The sequence below is a fragment of the Colias croceus genome, chromosome 17, assembly GCF_905220415.1.
Source record: "Colias croceus chromosome 17, ilColCroc2.1".
In the NCBI taxonomy this organism is placed as follows: domain Eukaryota; kingdom Metazoa; phylum Arthropoda; class Insecta; order Lepidoptera; family Pieridae; genus Colias; species Colias croceus.
Genome location: NC_059553.1, coordinates 6,139,098 through 6,157,007, shown reverse-complemented (window position 1 = coordinate 6,157,007; position 17,910 = coordinate 6,139,098). Strand labels below are relative to the sequence as shown.

General features: G+C 34.6%; 1 protein-coding gene across 2 annotated transcripts in view; it reads right to left on the bottom strand.

Moving 5' to 3' along the window:
* Positions 1 to 17,910, bottom strand: part of LOC123698962 (membralin) — an 88,452-nt gene that overhangs the window by 50,506 nt on the left and 20,036 nt on the right. For both annotated transcript variants that reach the window (XM_045645799.1, XM_045645800.1), the window contains exon 8: positions 10,291 to 10,374. In XM_045645799.1, coding sequence (XP_045501755.1) covers positions 10,291 to 10,374 — 84 coding nt within the window. The remainder of the gene's footprint in view (positions 1 to 10,290; positions 10,375 to 17,910) is intronic.

The window sequence follows — 17,910 nt, the reverse complement described above, 5'->3', positions numbered from 1 at the left end:
AAAATAACCCAATATGCGAGCAGGAAAAGGCATCAAAAAAACGTTGATAGATCAGCCACACCGGCGAGCTGGCGAGGTTTTCAGTTTAATTAAGGTGGGAGTTCAATAAACCTATAGCCGAAGTAGATCAGTGTGACGTACGTTCGGCCGACCGACCCCGCAGCGCTCCCGTGCCCCGCGGTCGAATCAACATTTGCCGACGGATCGAATTACCGCGGCACCGCGTGAACGTAACGTAATTGTTCCAACGTCGGTCCGTCGCGTCGGCTTGCCTTTTTATCCCTTGCCGGGGAAAAATGCAAAATCTGCCACTAATTCAATGTCCCCACATTTTAACGTTCACGACTATTCGTCTGCTGTCAACTCCCGAACCGAATTTTGTCGGGCGACAGCGATGAAATTATACTGCGGAAAAGTGTGGTGTATAACTTTATTGAGAGCGCGAATTTTGTGTGTTGATTTATTTTTAGCCTTTATGTAGTTAAGCGACGTTACTGTTTTTGATAGCATAACGTTTCAAAGTGCAAAGCCTGTCACGTACTAATATAACATTTTACGCCAAGCAAAAAATTGCCAATTCCAGGATCTATATTTACTTCATTAAAATATTATGATGTTTGAGAAATACGTAAACGATTCAACACAGATCGCACATCAAGTGACACATACATCAAACACATACACGGCGTCCGTCCGTGCAAGTGTTCGCCACGAGCCATTGAACAGCATTCGACGCGGAAACAGATACAACAAATGTACAGAAACACTCACATCGAGACGAAAACACTCCCACCAATTGCGGAATATGAAGAGATGCAAACGTATCGACTGAAAATCGATACGGCTTGCCGGTCGCTACCGATATTGTTTATTTTCTTCGTATTCCATAAAACGATGCATTTCTTTTTTTTATTTTCATTCAATTATTAGTGTAATAAATTTTGTAACCTGCTATCTTTAGCCTTCTATGAGTATGAACAATGAATGCGTATTATTATTTTAACCACAATGCGTAAATTCACAACATTTATGTTTCCATTTCAAAATATCGTAATCAAATTGTGGCATGTATTTCCATTTCATAGTGTAATTAGGTACATACATAAAACATACGTAATAAGTTGTTCAACTGAAATTAAAATAAATATAGTCATAATAACACTAATACCATTGGGGTAGGAAACTTATAACGTTCATATTGGCTCTATAAAAGAATCAAAGTAACATATTATACGCATTTCGAAATGAAAAACAAGTAGAAAATCACATGGGAGAGGAGTCCAAGCAATATTGCAGAATTCGATTTAAACTCCACCTCAATACAAAGTATGGCAAACAAAATGAATTGGAAGTTAAAAATTTTACTCGACTGTATTTCACCTTTATAATAACCACTCAGTTAGATTGTTGCTTTAAAGTTTAAAATTAGGCTTTAATTCGACGTTTAATTTTGTTCGACTATAGCTAAACACTTATTATATTATAGTAATTTTATACGTAAATGTAAAATAAAAGATGAAAAAATACTGTTGTATGCGGTATCAACCAAAAATTATGTTATTCAAGAAATAAAATACCTCTGCTTAGTATAAATTTCATTCGACCACATATTTTTACATTTTACAACTAAACTAAAACGCACATTACACGCACGAAATCGCAAACTTTACACAACCCTTTCCTACAAAAATCATACAATACAATCCCACTTCATAAGCAAAAAAATACGGGCAAAATGCTCAAGTCTCAAGAATAGCATACCGGAACCGAGTTGGTTCCCTATTTGCTACATGAGCACGGCGTCATATAATCAAAAGTTGTACGGGGGAACACCGGTCGCTTCCTGTCGACACGGATGTAGCCAATTTACACAAACTGACTTAATTCTTCAATACCCAACCCCACTTAGGAGCTTTGAAGCGTAATTGACGCTTCACTGCATTATATTATGCTTCATTTTGCTGAGGCTTTGACGGAGCTTAACCGGAACATTGATATCGTCTTAGCCGATAAAGGCGTTAATTATAGACTCGATTCTGTCGGTAAATTAATGATAAACACATCCTGAGGTCAGCGTTGTCAAGGTTTTACTCTTCTTTTGTTATTTTAATGTCAATTATAAAAAATTTCGTAGACATTTTAATTATAATTTACCAACGAATTTTAATTCATTTTAGTTAAGGAATATATAGTTATAATATATTACAAAAGTTCTACTTTGTAACTTATTATCTTATATTTTTTTTTACAATAGTGTGATAGTCAAAATATGCGTCTACACTAATTCTAATTCACCATGAACTTTACCAAATCATCTTAACCGTAAACTACGACTGAACAACAATAAAATGTCATACAAATCGATCTGTTTGACTTGACCTCTCTCGATTTCAGACTAATTACCGCTCCGGGCGATGCCCGCTTCGTTCTTCGTTAACTTCGCAATGATCAAACTACATTCAGCACGCGGTCAAAGTATCTACGGAAATCGATTCATTTGTTTGATATTAGATTTAAGTAGATATTTGTTTGCACCAATGGGATTACGTTTTAATGACTTCAGAGATTTTATGTTGAGCAATAAGCCCGTGTGCCTTGTACGCATGTTGATTTGCAATTTGTATCAATATCGATATTTATAAGTCTTGAGAATATTACCAGGAAAAACATTTTGTTAACTTACAACTTTATTTTTATTGAAAGGAAAGTGTTCTTCAGGATGTCACTAGTAGATACCTAAAAATAATTCGTAAAACGTTCTTTTTATTCAAATAAATGAATCAATATCCATTAACTTACGCTTCAAGTTAAATTGTACAGTAACACTTGCATACAAAACACAGGTACAAAAATTAGCTTATTTCATATTTTATACAAAACTTGTACAGTTAGTTAATATATTATGTTATGTTAACATAACAAGCAAAAACTTGTTGAATGTTTCGGACAGTGCACTAGCCGGCGCGCTAAGCTAAAATTCAAAGGGCGGAAAGAAAGAGCGTTTATTTCTCAATCTTTCGCCAGACGGGCGCATCTCATCTGTACACCGCTCGGGGGAATGAATGTTCCATCTAATTAACCTTATCATAAAGCGCCGCTATTGCCTTGTTGCCTCCACTGAAGAAATCGGAAACATGTAGCCCCCGTGAACAGTTTTCTGGTTCATTTTTTAAAGTTTACGTTTTAATAAATTAATCTTATAACTTTCTTTGTTAACTGATATTTGAAACATTAAAGCATGTAATTAGCTTTCTACTTATTACAATATCAATACAAAGTGACGGTGACCTAAATAGCTCCACACACCGTTATGTGTATCATGTAAGTTGTATATCAAAGTGCAATACACTTAGCAAGATTAAGTCGGCAGCTTTACACCTCGACACGTGAGTGCACCGGACTTTACACCCGACCTCACTAAATCTACCCATACACACGTGGCGATGGTCGAATAAAACCCGATTTATGAACCATCGCTCTGTAGATTACACAAATTGAACAATCGTAGGCATCGTGCTACGCTGCTACGGCGTAGGTGGTGCTACGATGGTGTTCATGTAACGATAAGTGTTTGTAATAAAAATTACGGGCGTCATTATTTATAAAAAATTTATTTTCTTCGATTTAACCGTAAAAAGGTTTTTTATGTATGTAACTTATTTCTACACATAGATTATCTTTAACAAATTTGCTCCATAATATTTTGACCAATTTGATTATTTTAAAGCAGGATATCAAGCACAAGTTTAAACAATCTAAAGATACTAAAAGTAAGTCTGCAATCGAATGCACTGAAAGCTTGAGGGTGAACTTCGATCTGATATAAAATTGATCGTCTGAAAGTTTCTATCAGCAGTGGATTAATACTAAATGAGTTATGAATCTAGTATAGTTTTGCAAAGAAGTAGTTAAGAAAAGATCTAAATCATAGACGAATGAAAATCTTAAAACAGATAAGTAATTTCTATGTCATAAATTAGGTATATAATAAAAGTAAGGGTACTTAACACTTAATTTGCCTTCTCAAATGCAAGCTCATATAAAATGTTACGCAAAGCATTATATAACATCGTACACATAATGCCGTAGAGTGCACCAATATTTTCCAATAACAAACCCTCGAAACCGTATCTAACAGCTTATAACTTTGCGTAACTCCCATTGAGCGATCTCAATCGAAACGATGGCAGAGCACACAACGTATTGTAGCTTCGTTATGATTGCACGAATTCCGAGGAAATAATAAAAGTATCAATGACACCCGACTGCACTCCGAGTATCGGTATATAGCCGGCGACAATGAACAATCGGCAACTTTGCGAACAATCGCCAACTCGCACCCCACTCCTTACAAGACACTAACTTATTACAAACTCACTTCAACATTCAATTTATAAGAAGCTTAAGAAGTAATATCGCGTTAGTTATTGAACTATGATTGACCTTCGATACGATCTGCCAACTCTTGATGCGATTTTGGTGTTATTATTTTTACACAATAGACAGACATCATCGTTCGTAACAATACGATTTTGCATTTATTTTGTTCAATACTTTATTGAAACAAATTCTTACGTTTTATACTGATAAAAAGTTCATTATATAATTTAAAACACATATATAATAATAGTTTTAAGAAAAATCAAAAAGATATCGTGCAAAAGCGCTTAACATCGCCAAACAGACCTCATCATAAAAGAAATCTCTATCCAGGAACGCTTGTTTCAAATAAAAATAGATAATTCAAGTCCGTGCTACATTTACGAGTGCAGTAAACACGTGGCCGAGTGGATTAGGTGGACGTGACCAGCGGGGCGCGATGTGACGCCAAATTACATTTCATGGTGCAACATGCCAATAAAAAATAGCTCTTGCTGTAATTTTCAAAGTGCTTCGAGCACAAGTCTGAGGTTGATATTGTGTATAAAATAGTTATAGCATAGTATAATAATACAATTAGTTTTTTAAACTCCAATTCAAACATTTATTCATTCAATTAGACTCCTTCTAGAAGCATTTTTGAATCGCATAACATAATTTTAACATTAACCACCGATTTGGAAAGCAGTATATATGCAGAATAACCGGCAAGAATCTCCATGGTTGTTCTTTTTAAATGTGTCTGAACCGTTTTTAAATTGTTTATTATTCTTTTAGTTGGTTATTCTGTTTGTAAATCATCATATATGTATTGTTGACATAACCAAGTTGAAATACACCTATTTCAGACGCAATTCAATCAAACACACTTTGCAGGAAAACCGTTGCGTATGTTATAAAAAGCCTTCTATTCCACGAAAAACTGTTTCGCAAAACAATATAGCCGTTCGATTAACCGTCGAAAAATGTGGAAACGAAACTGCATTATATAGTACAGTGACAGCAAATTGAATGAGGCGGGCGCGGCGTACTGTTTACGTGCCTCATCAATCACCCGTATGGATTTCATTTTAATGCGACGTCATCGCGTAGCGGCCGCCGCGTCATGGCGCTGCCATCCATCTATTGTTTCAAAACCTCACAACCCGGGTTTCGGCACATAATAAGGTAGCACTATGACATGCTCTGTGCGAGACCTGTCTAGTTGGAACGGGTATAACGAACCCATTATAAGAATGTGTCCTAAAAATAGGACAAAATGCTGTAAAGTGTAAATATTTTTCCCGTATTACTTGTAATAACATTTTCCAAAGCACTATTGACACTATCAATAAAAAAATAAACCTCCCAAAAATACTCTTTAGCGAAACACATTAATTAAACTTTACAAAGCGAACATTGAACTCCAATTATTCGCACTACCAAAACTGAAATTCAAACCACAAAGGTGTATGACGAAATTGTTTAAAAGTGAAACACATGTATACCCGGTAGCTACTAAAAAAGCGGTCATTAAAATCGGGGAAACACACTCGTTTGTGGACGGAAAATTGAAAATTCATTCAACGGTTGTTAACATGGACCGTTTTGAGGAGCGGTAAGGAACGGCCAGTAACAGATACGCCAAATTAATTCCCCATTTGTTACAGAACACCTAGGTGGGGGGAGGGGCAGTAATCCATGCTCCCGTGCTCCATTGTCGAGCCCGGCCCAGGCTTAAGAGCCCGCTTCGGCACGGGAAGCTACACATATTTTACAAATTAATAACCAATCAAAGGGACGGAGTTTACGAATGAATTCTATTCCTTTTTGTCTTTAATAACTGCACAGGCTATATAGTATAATCTTTAACTTTTAGTTTATCAATGTAAAAATTTAAATAAACTCGTCTGTTTCGAGCACTTGCATCATTGGAAAACATAATGATCCCACAAAAAATATGAAAAATTAAAATTATATCAATGATATGAAATATTTATTGCACATATTTAGTGTGTTTTATGCCACAGATGTGACAAATTAGCATGTAAATTATTCGCCTAAATGTGTTTCATTTATTCCGAAACATTGACGAAAATACCAATAAATAAACTAACAAATATTGTGCAACACGTAAACAAATCGGGATCATGCCTTGTACAATTGCGCTGGGATTACGCGATTGATACATTATAACCCGGCACGCCCGGCAAATACCCAAAATTATGCGATATTTACCAGTTTTACAATTATTCATGAATCCGTCACTATGTATACTGTGTAGTGGCATTTATATATTTGAACAAGGAATCAAATTCAGTGTATACGGGGCAGAGGCGCACTCCGTTTGATTGGGCATTGTTTCATGAAAGCCGGCGCTAATACGGTGTGCAGTGTATGCGATGCGAATCCAATTTTCGGCAGCGAGCCGTGAGCTCTGCGTATCCAGTGCTATCTATTAGTATGCAGGGTCCGCTTCGCCGTGCGTGCGTGCCCGCTGCGAACGTGACGCTATGTGGGAGCAAACAAAAACACGACAACTGAAATAAGCCCGTCTGATGCTGCATCACCTTCGCTCCGCTGTTATTATTTTTGCGCGATGAAATTCCAACCCTGTTTGTTTTACTTTGAGATGTCCCTGTTGACTCTGTTCGTAATCCCAGTATGGAATAGGCTACTCCGAGATGGAAAAAGCAAAGAGAAATCGTATGAAAGCGAACAGATGAAAAATTTAATCTGAAGCTAGCTAGGGTAATTGAAATGTCTTCGAATTCATGGGACAGTCGAGTAGATAATAGAGATTAATAAATGTGCCGAAGTCGATGTTGAACAGATTGAAAGTAATCGTAAACGATTTTTTTCAACTTGAGCGAATGTGGGTTATATATTACGACTCAGAAATTTTCTGAGATACACATATTACAGATGCTATTTCATCATTTAAAGTTTAAAAGCATCTGTAACCAGTATCAATTTAATGCATTGGAAAAAACTGTATCCTCTTAATATGTGCTTATAGAAAACCTCAGCCGTGAAGAAAAATATAGATACAATTATTCATTACAATTTTTAAAGTATGCATTACAAAATATAAACAAATTATCGTTACCTGTTTACAAAACATTAACAAGACAAGAATATTGTCACCTGTTATAAACTTAATAAACGGCAGGTAGGTATCATACAAGTTTTATAGCCCGCCATCAAACTAATATTAAGGAGCATAGCTATACATTCGTCATTGCGGTTTTATTCGAGTTGTCAGAAGCCGTAGGACTCCGTAGCGATATTAATCAGACATGCAATGCGGGCGCACACACGCTCAACTTTCAAGATTAGAATTTGAGCTCGTAACAATAATTGAGTCAGCAACTTCACTGTGCAAGTTATTGGACAAGATGAATTTGTTGCCGTGCTCCCAAATATTCCGATTTCATCCAGGAGATGTAGCTTCGTACAAATTCGTGCAGACTAATATATCGGATGTATTCTCATATCGAACATGAAACTCACAAATCAAATTGTACCTATCCAATTTACATGTAGAGGTATAACATGTACATCTGCACTCATATCATATGCACACAACATTTATAAAGTACACGAGGGACGTAACTTATAAGATAACGTGAATAATTCCATGACATAGAAATAGTGACACTGTTTAGAAGTAAAAGGTTATTAATGCTATTCCCATCGGACACGATGAACTGACATGCGGTTCAGAGCCGACAAGACAGAACTTTTATACGATGGGTAATGTAGTAATTTTCCTTTTTCTTTTCCATCTTCAAGTTTTGGGTATAAAATGCTTAAGTAATCATGTGAAAAACATTTTGAATATTGTAGGAGTTGTGGAATTGATGTTTGCAATAAATAATTATATTTCAAACTTTTATGTATGAAAAGCATATTATTCCGATATAAAGGTTAATAGAAGAATCTACTACTAAAAACTAGAGATAACCTTTTTATCAAGTTAGTTCTCTTAGTAAAATAATAATTAAGTACTCGTCATACAATAGACATACGCCATTTCTGACTATATGTGACAAAGGTGAGGAACTTGTTTGTTTTCATCGATTTATGAAAATGAATTCTTGTAAATTTTTCTTGTCTTTCTTTCAACTAACTATGCAGCTATTTTATGATATGATATTTCAATTAGGCGATAGTAAGGAGGTTAGGGTGATATAAGATACTGCAGGTTGCCGCGGTGAAAGATCTCATTGCCTTTCGAATTTTCTTTAACCATACGAGCGAAGTCACGGGTCAGACCTTATATTATAGATCGTGTATAGATTTTTGTGGCATATGCTATTTCATCGTTAAACTGAGCAACGATCCGCAGCATGTATTTGGTTAGAAAAACCAAAGCTAGTAAGTCAACTGCGTTCACGTAGAAATCAAGCAACAGATTGCCACCAGCTCATTTCTTGCACTACATCTTTTCTACATTCCGTAACAAGGCACAGACGAAATGGAGCGAACGGGATTCACTTAAAATAGGTCAAAAGTATTTGTCGAACATGAGCACAAGGAGCTCGTAGTGGGCGGAATTGGCGTCTGCTTGACGCAACAGGCGCCCCGCCCAGCGAGCAACAGGCGACGCCCGTACTTGTTGAATCGACTGACCTACTAACGTCGCGATAAGACGCCCGACACACCAAATTATCGGTCTATACAAATCGCCAAATGGAACGGATACGGCGCGATCTCGGACAAATTACATTGAGCGCCGGTCGAGAGTCGCCCGAGCGGCGGACAACTGCGACGGTGCCGTCTGTATGATATTTCACGTGAAAGGGATTCTTCCTATCGATGTTCCACATTCTTAGTTATCGCCAAGGTGTATGTAAAAGGGGGAACGTTAGTATTACGTTACAGTTCATTGGTCATACAATATTTATAAAGAAATACGCACATACATAGAAACACTGAAAACAATAATCAGCATTATTATACCTCACCAGCCCTACCCTAGCAAACAAAATGTTAATAAATTACCTTGCAAAAAAACTGTTAGTATATCGTTACATATTTCACAGAATTATGGAAGTTATGATATTATAGATATAGGTACATATTGTTTAAAAACTTTGCCCAACCACCAAAAGTTTATAAGTTGTCTTAACTAATTACGCACTAAATTATTACCAATTTTTTTCCCACCTAAAAATTAACAAATATAACCTATTCATTATACATATTCCTATACACCTCCCACAAAACACTCCAAAGCAACGACTAATTATTGCAGAATTCACACTTTATAAAATTCTCACACATAGTTTCATAATAAGCTCTCATGTATGGCAAAGTTCATTTCAATGAAACGGTATTCATACTAAGAGGTACCGGAGCTCCTTTGCACACTAAGTACGGCTTCGTCGCTAATGTTGTATTTGCTACGTTCATAATGACAGAGCAAGCTGGTAGTAGGTATTAATTTGTTGACGCCAACCTCACTATAATTGGCGTGTATGTTATGTGACGATATATTGCTATGATTCCTTTAGATTTTCATATATAGAAAATGTTGCATATGAGAGCATTATGCGCTATTAACCAAATTTTAAAGGTTATCTTAAGGATTCAACTAAATTTTCAGTCACTACTGTGATCTTCCTAATTATACTGTCTTGTGATAAGAAATATTGACTTAAATAATCAACATCAAGCAATACAAAAATAAAAATGAAATTTATATTATTATCCAAGAAATACTTGTTTGTTTCCAAAACTAACATTACTCCTAATTACTTATTATTTCAAATAATTGACTCTCCCATACCGAAGAACTTTCTTGTTACACAGCCAAATCCAACCTAGCTTTGCAAACCTTAACAATATTCCAATATACTCTATCCACATTATATTTTCACAATAATTTATAATAATTTAAATAAAGCACTAAAGCGACACACTTACCAACTAACGCCAATATAACTGTAAGAAGCGGTGCCGCCGGGAACGACACCGTGACGTTAAACTCCAGCATTTGTAGCAGGTCCACTGTAACAGAGTATTTTATTTATTTTATGTAATGGTAATGTTGTTGTGGTTAAGTTCATTTTAATAGAAATATAATCAATATAAGACATAGTAATTATCATAAAAATAAGCTTTTGAACATTCTCTTCTTAATATTAAGGATATTTTTTTAAAACAGCCAAAGGAACATTTTTTGTCAAGTTTATGTATTGACTGTATCGATTACAATACATTTTATTACATCAATTTACATCAAGTCCTCAAAATATTGACCTAAAAACATAGAGCTATCAAACGTCCAACAACATGCTAAAATAGTTAAACTCAAGGTTTAGCCTTCCACCAATATCCTCCATCCAGTTACACAACATATTTTATTATACAGCACTCAATAAAGCCTAACGGTCATTTCATCATAGCGACCTTCAATAACTCAAGTATATTATCACCAGCCACAGTTAAGTGCGCCATAGTGCATAAGCCTGGCCCCGCGAGAGTTGCGCCTGCGATGCCGCGGCTCTAACGCGATCACACGACACCTATATGAATTTTTCATGCGGCTAGTAATGGTGCAGCCCGACACCGGATCATTCTTTACGACTCGACAACAGAAGCTTTAAAATATACGGTTTATCTCGTCTGTTATGCTTTACATTTCCGAACGTCTGCGTTCGCTATTTAATATTTGAGTTTATCGCCGTTTCGAATGTGAAATTACGTTTCGCGTGTGTGTTATAAATATCTGTTAATAAAACGATATTTTGTTTGATTTTTGCAATTTCATTTGGTTTAGAAACATTTTTTCGTCCTTTTGAACACATTTGTCTAAACATCTTTTGAACTATATACGACATTGGGGCCTTCAAGAAAAGAGCTTATTTGTCCATAAAAGGCCGGCAAAGCACCTGCAACACTTCTAGTGTTGCAAGTGTTTATGGGCGGTGGTGACCACTTACCATCAGGTGGCCCACCTGGCCCTTTGCTTGCTCTGACATAAAAAAAAAGACAAAAAAAAGAACTAAATGACTTTTTGTTCATATTTTAAAGGGCTACTACGTCCTTTTTAACACTGCCTTGAATATAATATTATTTTTTTAAGTTCAATATTAATCGTGAAAATGTATATAACCTACGTTGGTTACTCATAAATGAAGAAACCTATATCCTATTAATACGACAACACGTACGTACACTATCATTTAGAGATATTTAAACAACATCCCATTCACACCTTTTTTTAAAACGTGTGCAATTGGATTTTCATCGGGGTCAGATGTCCGCCCGAGTTTTTCCAAGTCGGTAATAAGATAAGGGTTTTATCGTGTTTTCGTTAACATAGTTCACGTGTGCCTGTAGTTCGTAGGAGCTTTACGGCCGCTTGTTTGCTTACTTCGGGATTATCCCGGTACAGTTTTCGCATCGAATAGACCTTCGCTTCCAAATCTCTTGATGTCGCCTAACTGAATAAAAGGGGCACGTTGCATTTTAAATAATGTCTCTAACGTAACGCAGTTATAGTAATTCTTTGGGGGTTGAATTCGATAGGAAATGCGCTAATTTGAATGGGAAATTTCAACACATTAAAATGAGAGGTTCTTAATAAACTCAAGGGATTGACGACGATACGTTGATCAGTCATATTTTTAGCGTTTTACATGACGTTAAGCAACGCACCCACAAAAATTCATCAAACATCATATCTAGAAAACGTTCTACACAACCTTCCAATTCCACCGCCAATACAACATTTTTACGTTTACAAAATTAATGAAATTGTAAATTGCACCAATTGCTCATCGTACATCACACGGAATTAATTCCGCCGTCTCTGCCGTGCGCTCGCACTTCTACGATTTACCGCTCTCCGCGCCCGTATTCCCAAGGTATTGATGTTTGGTGGCGTTATTGAAAAATTCATCAGTACATCTTTGATAGATGCCGTACAAATTTACGTGGCTTTTCGTATATTTTTAGTGCAAATGTTGGCCGAACATAGCAGAAACAGGCAAAAACTAAAATTGATGAAATTAGTAATTCGTCAAATTCCTTCATTATTAAAAAATTATGTATGTGTCTTTTCACATTCAATTCCATTTCCAGAAAAAACGCTTTTTATTAACATTTATGTAGCTATTTGTAGGTAGGTATTTTTATACTCTAGTACAATTAAGTATTCGATTCGTGGAAGGGCATTCATTCACTCATTTCCAATTAAAACACACAAGGACATCATAATTAGAAGATCATCCAATGCAATGGGCACTACAAAAACGTTGTCCATAAGGACCTGATTAATTCCCACGGGCCTAAGCTGCAGAGAGTAGGGTTAATCTCCCTTGCCGCTTCTTCTCGGATACTCGCAATGAAACAATAAAGCGGGCAAATTAGCATGGAAACAAACGCGAAACGATTGTTAGAGATGAGTGGCCGACGATATAACACCACAGCACTTAATTAGACACGCTAACTGATGTCAAGTGGCAGAAATTATTGTGTTATGGGTTCATATTGCTTATCTTGGAGTGAAAGATTATTTTGAGCTGAAATGTTGTTATTAATTCTTGCAACTCCGAATAAATCTTTATTTGAGTGGTAAATACGTATTTAGACAGCGTTCTTCAAACAATTTTCGTATTTAAAATTACCTTACAAAGGTTAAAAATATTTTTCATAAAGTACCTCGCATACCAGCAAAGCACTACATCGTATGTTGATTTCATGAATGATAAAACAAGCCAAAAGCTAACAAGCATCTCTTTAATTTCAAAACATAAACGTGTACTAACATCAAAATTCACGACTCTATTTGGTGCTTTAAAAGCAATACATGAAGAAAATATAAATAAAATTATTTGCAAATGTTATCGCAAATTCGTTTGAAAATCAAAAATAAGAGGCGTGGAGTTTTATTGACGTCGGCACGTCATTATTATCGACTTACATTCCTTTTCCACTTGATACTCTCTAAGCCGTAATACCTTTCGCTACATAAATTAGGAAAATTTCATATTTGAGCATCGAATAATAAAGCAAATTATGAAGTAAATCGCCTTATAGCAGCAAAAATCTGCCAATTAGCTACTTAAAGGCTTGGAGTACCTACGCTCAAGTTGTTGTTATTCCAGAGTATTTTCTGCTCTCATTTTAACAAGGTTGTTATTATAAACGCTGTTATATTTTTTATGAATATTTTATATTATGTTCTTATAATAATGATATAGGTATACTCGCTCATATTCTGATGTTATTTTCTTCTACTCGAGTCACAATTGAAACTGATCCATTAATTAAGCTATTACTCAATAATTTACCAGTTTTTCTGAACAAGGTTTTTATCATCGATAATAATTAGTATTATAAATTTATATAATATTTTTTGTGCAAATCATAGAACAAAACAACATTTAACAATTTATTAAAAAACGCACACATGGAAGCTTAATCTGCTCCACTTTCAATATTATTGTGAAAAACCTAGAACTCTCCAATTAACAAATTAAAAAAGCTTTGTCTCTCAGTTAGAAAGGCATTCGACTAATAAAATTTATTTTTAAAGTCAATACATTTTTCCATATCGTTCAATTAAAAAATAATCCGCTCGTATTTCCAATGCAATAATCTCCAAGCTTCCTCGCTGTATAGTTATTACAAATCAACAAATCGGTTTGTACCAACAAATTCGCTAGTAGCTATATACCTATATATTATGTACATTATGATATTTCAATACACGTTAGTGCAAACGTATATTTCCAATAGAGGTATATTTGCCAGGTCTTGCACGGCTTCTGCCTCGCCTGCTCCCGCGAGCAAATTGCTTTTGCTCCTTTAACATTCGCCTGAAACTTGTTACGGGAACTTACATATCTCGGCTCGAAGTTAATACCTTCATTATATACCTAATTAACTCGTATGTAATGAGCGTGCAAATGTCGTATAGTAGGTAATGACGCCGATTCAAACACGAGGGTGATTCAGATTTATGGAATATTTTGAAAACATACAAATATAATATGTTCAAGTGTTGTGTCATTTCTTGAGAAGAGCATAGGTACCTATTTTTTCGCAAACTTATTTACAAGCTTAGTTTATTTTGACTTTTCAAACCAGTCTCTTCAAATTCAATTTTAATGCCAATCTTCAACAATAACTTTTCATATTAAATTTTGACTCCGTGTAATCGTTGAAGTATTTCATAGGTTCATCAATTAATCATAGCTTAAAATTATAAATCTTAAAAATTAAAAATACGACTCAATTCCAAACATTTTGACTGTGAAAACACAGTTCCCCGTATCCGCAGTCCGGGAGCCGTCAACAAACGTAACGAAAACACAAAATTAGAAGCACGAATGTATTAACCCACATGTTCCAAGAGCAGTTTGTCAACACATAGTGGTTAATTAACCAAAAGTCGGCCGCGGACCGCAGATTTGTGTAAACTTAATGCGATACACGCCACGCGACCGACCTCTCTTGTTATATTACGTATTAACAAAACGTTGAAAATATCACTCTTACCAACTGTTTAATTATAAAATTTTCTAAAAAGTGAAGGCAACTATAGCCTTATTGTAACAAGTAAGTTCTCCATAACATTAGGCGCGTCCACACAGAGCGAAAAGCTTCTCGAAGCAATTGCTGCGCCAGGCTGCTGTCTGTGTGGACCCACCCATTGCTACAATTAAAACTATTATTTAACTTTATGTTAAATTTATATTTCCAAATTGAATACATTACTTCTAGTGATGCAACGAATACGAATACGAATATTCGTATTCGCCGAATAGTAGACATTTACCGAATATTCGTATTCGGCGAATATACGAATTTTTAAAAACGAATATTTTTGTACGCAACTCTATTTACTACAAATTTAAAAATCACGCAAAAAAAATATGACGTGTGCAGAGATTGCTGATCCACTGGCCTTTTGGCGAGAAGATGTCCATGTTCCAAGTCAGAAAAAACTCGCCCAAAAATATTTTTCACTGAAGCCATGTACAGTCGCTTCGGAAAGACTTATTTAACGGCTGGAAACATCCTGACTGAAAAAAAAATCGCCTAAAACCTGAAAATCTACGAATTTTATGCTTTTTAAATAAAAATTTGCCTTTTGTAAATTTTAATTATTAGAAGAGTTAACATTCATTAAATAAATAAGTCTTTTATTATCAAGGCGAGATATTCGTATTCGTATTCGCCGAATAGTAGGTTTGATATTCGTATTCGTATTCGTATTCGTAAAAGTAGTATTCGTTGCATCACTAATTACTTCGTTTTCTTTTTTTCTACACGTAGGTATCTTATAAAATATAACCGTTTTCATCTACGTAACAAATCCATACAAACAAGAAGAATGAAGCTAATCGAAAGTGATATGTGCAAAATATTTTAAATCAACGACAATGTCACACATATCAGCTAATAAATCTCTATTGTCATGCCCACAGAGTACAGACACAAGAACACAATGTAAAACCCTCAATGGGTGAACTTGATATGTTTTTACTGAGTCATTAACGGTAAACAAAGTATCTCTAAAGGAGCTTGTTTTCTTCTATCCATTAGCGCCATGAAGCCTTAAGAAAAGGTTTAACATCGGAATTATAAACAACCATGTTTATTTGAATTTAACAAACAATGTTTTCAGAGGCTTTTCTTTGTTATTTCTCGTTTTATACACAAGCTAATAACGATATTTAATTATGCAAACCTTCAAATTCTTTTACGTTATGCGAAATGCTATATGGGCTTTTTAAGAATTACCTACAGAAGATGTTCTTTAATATTTATAAGCTTTATAACATTAAGAACGGAGATAAGAAAATGAACCTTTTAATATCTTTAGATATTATTATTTCACGAAAATCAAAGAATTCCTTCATAAAAAACACTTTTATCTACGTAAATATTTTGCGTAACTATAAATTAATTATCTATGTACCTAGCTGAACAGGCTAAATTAGTTGGTATACAAATATTCCTGTTAAAATATTTGAAAAGTCATAATAATCTATATCGACAAATACAAAGAATCGAACGTTTTCATTAATTTCCATGATATAATCTCCACTTAATAAACACATTCGAAGAACACAATGCTGAACAAACCCAAACTTCACACGAAATATTAAATAAACACCCACGGCCGTAAAATAAAACGAAAAATTAAAAAGAGAGTTCGCAGTATTTCACACTGCACGCTCCTTTTGTTGGTGCACACCCAATTAAGCCGTAACGTTGAAATCAGAAACCTAATTAATAATATCACATACATCAGTTCAGCCATGTTGTTGTATGAACAAAAATATTTTATAGATTATTTTCAGCGCGTGTGAATGTGAAATTAAATTTCCAGATACTTTTCGTAGTATCTGCTATTATTAAAATAGATAGAAATGCTGAAATAAAAGCTTATTTTTCAATGATTTTAATAATGTATATATAAATAAAAACCATTACTATTATAAACAACTACAATAGTTCAGGATACATCGCCCATTTTTGCAAGTGACTACTATCAAGCTGATTTTCCGTTTGTAGCTTTATTTTGATGAGACACCGAATAATTTCGTGTACGAAACTCTCGATTGTGGTAGCTAACAGAGATAACAAGGATAAAATTTTTTGATTTGATGGTTCTCAAATATTTATTACGCAATTTGTAGGACAATATGTCTGTTTAATTATATACATAATATGATGACCTCGTTATCGATACACTTTGGAAAGGGGGACTCTTTGAACCAACCATAGATTTTGTAGGACAAATATTTTTTCGAATAATTTAGGTAATTATCTTGAGATTGAACAAAAAAAAAATTCAGTTAGTAATAAATATTTGAGAACCATCAAATCAAAAATTTTTATCCTTGTTATCTCTGTTAGCTACCACAATCGAGACTTTCGTACACGAAATTATTGGGCGTCTCATCAAAATAAAGCTACAAACGGAAAATTAGCTTGATAGTAGTCACTTGCAAAAATGGCGATGTATCCTGAACTACAAACGAACATATAATTATCATTCAATTTTCGTATATTACAGTCATTTAATTATGAAAATTCAATACAAATTCCGTTGTTTTGAAAATCGCGTGGAAATAATGGAAATCAAATACTAAATAATCTTTTACAGACATTTAAGTCAAGGATATATACTTTTAAGCAACATCACTAACACGAATGAACAGTTGCATTGTATTCAATCTTATTATAATAATCAATGTCGAACACAATTACTTGTTTTATGTCGCTGCAAGTGGACATTTTAATTGATTATACATGATGGAAAATGTAATAAACCAATGCTAATGTTTATATAATGATACATGATATCTACATGTTTATTTTTGTGTCATTTCAAATATACCAAAAGATCCTCACTTTACACGTAGGTTTTAATGCCATATGAAGGAAATGGAAAATTTCCTCACATTTATTACATATATTTGTTATAATAAAATCGATCTAAGTACCGTATATAACATTCCGACCCAAATCGCTATTTATACCTATTTGTACAAATTTCTCTTTATACGCCCAAGTATTTAT